The sequence below is a fragment of the Camelus bactrianus genome, chromosome 10, assembly GCF_048773025.1.
Source record: "Camelus bactrianus isolate YW-2024 breed Bactrian camel chromosome 10, ASM4877302v1, whole genome shotgun sequence".
NCBI lineage: Eukaryota > Metazoa > Chordata > Mammalia > Artiodactyla > Camelidae > Camelus > Camelus bactrianus.
Window position 1 is genome coordinate 13605309 of NC_133548.1, and position 5786 is coordinate 13611094.

At 37.5% G+C, this 5786-nt stretch overlaps 1 protein-coding gene across 1 annotated transcript; it reads left to right on the forward strand.

Annotated features, from left to right (window-relative positions):
• The first annotated feature begins 4313 nt into the window (after positions 1 to 4313).
• On the forward strand, positions 4314 to 5246 carry LOC105076422 (olfactory receptor 4C46). Its single transcript, XM_010964517.3, has one exon. It carries the CDS (start codon positions 4317 to 4319, stop codon positions 5244 to 5246), a length of 930 nt encoding a protein of 309 aa, XP_010962819.2. The 5' UTR covers positions 4314 to 4316.
• Positions 5247 to 5786: the final 540 nt, after the last annotated feature.

Below are 5786 nucleotides of genomic sequence, written 5' to 3' on the forward strand. Positions count from 1 at the left end.
TTTCATCAAGCACAAATATGGAGAAAACTGGGGAAACTGCTAAGCATAACATGAGTTTCCGTTGCTTCTTTGAGAGTAAAGTTGGTGGTGATTCTTCTGGAGCCTGTTCCATGGTTAATTATGTCTCTGTATTGCTGCCCCAACTGGTCGTTCTTCCTATCCCACAAGTGCATACACAGTCATAAAAACCACGGAGAGTCCTTCTTGTGTCCACAGCAGTGTGGTGACTGTGTTCACACATATTCCCTCAATCATCACAACAATCTCTGAGATGGAGATTATTATTCTAACTTTACAGATGAGAAAACAAGGTGGTAAGGTGCCAAAGAGACGTACCTCAGGGGAAAGAAGTTGCACTTGGAAGAACCATGATTCTAATCTGGTCTTTCTGGTTCTCAAACCAATCCATTTAATCACTTGGGATAGTCTTTTTCAACATTCTGCAGAGAAATCTGTGGTCCCATTCTTTGGAGTGGTATCGGACAAGGGAGAGTGAGTTGTGAGGGAGAAGTCAAGATGAAAGGGCCATGCAGTGAATGCAATACCGCATTTTAATTACACTTTGAAAGTTCAAAGATGTCACTGTGTGTGTCTGTGTGTGAGAGAGAGAGAGACCTAATGAAATTGCTTCATATAAACTTGCCTCTGAAGTAATATTGAAGTAATTAGAACAATTTTGGTCATTTCAAAAAGAGATTACTAGTTCAATATTGTTTATCATAACAATGTTGGGTATAGGTTAAGAAGTAGGAGGAGAAAATTAATAAATAAGAATGACCTGAAACCTCGTCTTGACCCTGCCCTTCATTAGCTGCTTGGTCTTGGGCAGCATTCTTAACCTCTATGCTTCTGTTTCCTAATGTGTAAAATAAGTATAAAAATGATAGTAGTAACCGTCTCTGAGATTTATACTGAGAGTTAAATACCAAATGTCTCCATAAACACTTAAGCCACAGTAAGTGTTCAGCTTTAGTTAATAGTAGCATTTTCATTCAACTATTAACATTAGTCTCTGAGGTTGTTTCCTCATCTGCAAAATGGATGATACAATACCAACCACACAGATTGTTACCACGATGATGAAAAGGAAGCGTGTGTGTGAAACATTTACTACCACACCATGCACGCGGCAACCAATCATTGAAAAGTATATGTTATCATGTATTATAGTGATTAGATTTAGTCAACATGCATTATAAATACTTTTAAAGGGGGGGAGGATTTAGCTCAGTGGGTAGAGTGCATGCCTAGCATACACAAGGTTCTGGGTTCTATTCCCAGTATCGCCGTTAAAAATAAAAACATAACTACCTCCTTCTCCCATGCTTAGGTTCCAAGTGCAGAGAATATAGTTTCCCCACTCAAGAATGGGTGTTTATCAAACATGTCTCTCCAGAATATCTGTTTCTAAGACAAAGCCTTTGACACAAAAGAGATAATTAATTCCTGGGAGAGAAAGCAGCAGCTTTGAGACACAGTCCCTGAACCTTATGGAGACCTCTTTAAATATCCGTACAAGGGCAAGGTGAAAATGATTTTTGTTGCTGTTCACCACTCCAGAGCAAGCTTCATTATGGGCAGAATGAGCCATTTGACCTCTGCACTGTCTGCTTCTTGCCCTGTGAAACCAGAGTCATATATTTAAGGTCATTTCTCCATAGCATTTTAAAAGAATCTGTTCTAAATTTAAAACCAGAAAACCCAAAGAATTTTTGAGGCTTCAAGATAGATGGAAAGATTTAGGTTTATAAGAACATTTCCTTTTTTAACAAGCTTATTGAAGTATACATGACATCCACAAAAAAAAACTGGACATAATGTATACAATTTCTTAAGAATTGTTCATTTGATATGAATTATCTGAATAGGCCCTTCCCAAGTGTGACATATATTTCATATTGAGAATTACTTATTAAGAGAAGCAATCAATTTGAAAAGAGGATTGTTTCTGAGCACCCGGAAGCATCATTAAGACCATCTGAGACAGCTAAGGTAAGTGTTTCAGTAGTGCCGATACTTATTAAAGATTGTTACTTACCATACATAGGACTCACTATTTTCCAGCACTTTTCAGATACAGTGATAGAGGATTTCATCCTCACCCCAATTCTTGAAAAGACCATTTATAATTATCAGTAACCTAATTTGACAACTGAAAAATTTGAAGCTCATAGAAATTAAGCAAATTGTAGGACCCAGCTCTCTGATATCACGCTTTTGCCATTAGATGTCTCCTTTGATAATGAAGACTAATTGTAAATGAAAACAAAATTTGACTACATTTCACAGACACAAAAGACATAAATATGAATATTAAATGACATAAGTAATCAGCAGCTTAGTATAAGCACAAGCATAGAGAATCCTTCCAGGGATTGACTATTATAGATAGTATGAGTCTCTGTGGATTCCTTGGGAGTGAAATTGGTAATGATTCTTCCTGAGATCATTGCATAGTTAAATGTTTCTCTGTATTGCTACTAAAACTATCAATTCTTATTTCCTAGGTGCACACACAGTTATTAAATTAAATAAAAGTACTATGGTGTCTCAAACACTATGGTGGATGTGTTCTATATGTTATCTCAAGTCATCCTCATAGCAGCCTGTGAGGTAGGCACTATTCTCACTTCATAGGTGAGGAAACAAGGATATAAGGTGCCAAAATAATGTAGCCGGATTTTTTTTTAAAAGTGCATGTGGAAGAACTAGGATTCTAATCTGGTTTTGCTAACTCTCAAACCAATACACTTAACCAGTGGGATATTCGTTTTAGATATTCTTCAGGAGAGTCTGGAGGCCCACATTTTGGAGGATGATGGAGGAAATATTGGGGGCTGAGAGAGAGGCCAAGATAAAAGGGCTGTTCAGTGAAAGCAGCCCCACAGTTTTCCTCCACACTGGGGAGTTCCAATATGTTATTGTGCGTTGTGTGCATGAGAGAAAGCAAACTAAATTGCTCCACATAGACTTGCCTCTGAAGTAGGAGTAAAGTCATTATAATTATCATGATCATCTCAAAAAAAAAAAAAGATTACTAGTTCAATACCATTTATTATAACATAGCCAAATGGGTCATGGGTTAAGAATTTGGAGGGAGAATTTAACAATTATAAATCTGATCTAATCTTGACTCTGCCTTTTATTGGCTGCTTGATCTTGGGCAGGACCCTTGACTTCTTTATACATCTATTTCCTGATGTTTAAAATAAGTATAGACATGATAGCAGTCACGTCCTGAGGTTTATACTGAGGACTGAATACCAAATGTCTGCCAAATCACTTAAAGCACATTAAGTGTTCAGTAAGTTAATACTATCATTTTTATTACAACCACTAACATTAGCCTGTGAGACTGTTTCCTCAACTGCAAAGTAGATGATATAAAACCAACCACATAGGTTGTTATCATATGAAAAGGGATCATAACTGCAAAACATTTGCTATTATACCAGCCATACAGCAATCAATTATTTTAAAATATATATTATTAGCTATTGTAAAGTTACTGGATTTAGGAAACATGCATTATGACTACTTTTAAGTGCCTCTTGTATCCATTCTTTACATTCCCATCACCAATGCCCTGTTGCTCCTTATTCAACTCTTGTAAGTAGTCTACTACTGGGGTTCTTGTGCCTGCCTTCCACCCCTCACTGAACCTCAGTCCATTTCATTCAAGACACACAAAGATCTTTACTAGAATAACATCCAAGATTCCCCCTGCTTCAGATTCCTTTCATTCCTAGTCATTCTTTCATTCATATTTTCAGTAACCTTCCATGGCTTTCTATTTCCTAAATATTAAGGCAAATATTCTTTAGCTTTGCATTTACCGATTTTATGCCCAACTTGTACCTCTTTTTAAGAGTTCGTGTACAACTGAAGCATTATGCTGTACACTAGAAATTGACACAACATTGTGAACTGACTATACTTCAGTAAAAATATATATACCAAAAAAGAGTTGGGTACACTATGTATGCAATGTATAATGTCAAATTAGACTCAGTAATCTGTGATGATTACGTGTGCACAAGTGGTCTCTTGCCTGTGTGTTTACAAAAGTTACTTTTATCTATAATCTTAACAAAGACTGCACCTGGGAGGTAATTTGAATTGTCTTTATAATCTCACAATCTTTTATTTCCAATGTGCAGGCACACACACACACACACATAAATCAAAAGAATTCAAAACTCTATGGAATTTTGAAATGTATTATATAGTATAACGGGAAGTTCAATAAATTCAAAGTTGCATTCATAAAAATTGTTTTCTTTTCAGGTAATGCAATTAACCATCACATAAAATACATGGAGAATACAAACAATGTGACAGAGTTTGTTCTACTGGGGCTCACAGAGAATTCAAAGATGCAGAGAATCGTATTTGCTGTATTTTTTGTTATCTATTCCATCACTGTAGTAGGAAATGTGCTCACTGTAGTCACCATCAATGCCAGCCCATCATTGGGGTCCCCCGTGTACTTTTTCCTGGCTTATCTCTCCTTTATTGATGCCTGCTATTCCTCTGTCAATACTCCCAAACTGATCATAGATTCACTCCATGAAAAAAAGACCATTCTATTCAATGAATGTATGACCCAAATCTTTGGGGAACATTTCTCTGGAGGTGCTGAGGGCATCCTGCTTACTGTGATGGCCTATGACCGCTACGTGGCCATCTGCAAGCCCCTGCACTACACAACCATCATGAATCGGCGGGTGTGTGGACTATTAGTTGGAGTGGTATGGGTGGGAGGCTTTCTTCATGCAACCATACAGATCCTCTTCATCTTTCAATTACCCTTCTGTGGCCCTAACGTCATAGACCACTTTATGTGTGATCTGAACCCTTTACTCAATCTTGCCTGTACTGATACCCACACCCTAGGACTCTTTGTTGCTGCCAATAGTGGGTTCATCTGTCTGTTAAACTTCCTCCTGTTGATGGTCTCCTATGTGGTCATTCTGCACTCTCTAAGAACCCACAGCTTGGAGGCAAGACGCAAGGCCCTCTCTACCTGCATCTCCCACATCACAGTGGTCGTCTTATTCTTTGTGCCCTGCACATTTGTGTACATGAGACCCGCAGCTACTTTATCGATTGATAAAGCAGTTGCTGTGTTCTACACAATCATAACTCCCATGTTAAATCCATTAATCTATACCTTGAGAAATGCCCAGATGAAAAATGCCGTTGGGAAACTGTGTAGTAGCAAAGCTATTTTAGGTGATAAATAAATGTGCCTGTAGCCCAACATTGATTCAACTGAAGCAGTGGTCAAAAAGACATTGTGGATAATCTCAGCAAGGAATACTTATGGGATAAATAAAAAATTAACTGCAATGAATCTTAGATTGTGTTGTATCAACTGAAGCAGAAATGGGTGCAAGAAAAGAGAGAAAAACGCCACCCAGGACCACTCTTTCCACATTTAGAAAATTGTTTTACTAGCTTCAACCACATATATGGATTTACATGCTACCCTTCTAATCACAAATTAAAGAAATAATAGAATTTATTGTTATTGAGCAGTAATCTCTGTAATAATCCAAGGAGATAAGCACTGTTTTGACTGCCATTTTTCAGATGGGAAAACTCACATAAAGGAGAAGGTATCAAAACAGATGTATTGGAAAGCCAGTAACCAGAAGTGACTGATTTCCCAGATCATGCTCTGAACTGCTATGAACTTCCCGGCAATGATAATAACAAGATCAGGTAACTATAATAGTTACCATTGACTGAGCTAGGACCTTTGCTGGGCAGTGTATATATTA

Excerpts from the sequence above, each read along its gene's own strand:
- LOC105076422 (XM_010964517.3), top strand. The coding sequence starts at position 4,317 with ATGGAGAATACAAACAATGTGACAGAGTTTGTTCTACTGGGGCTCACA.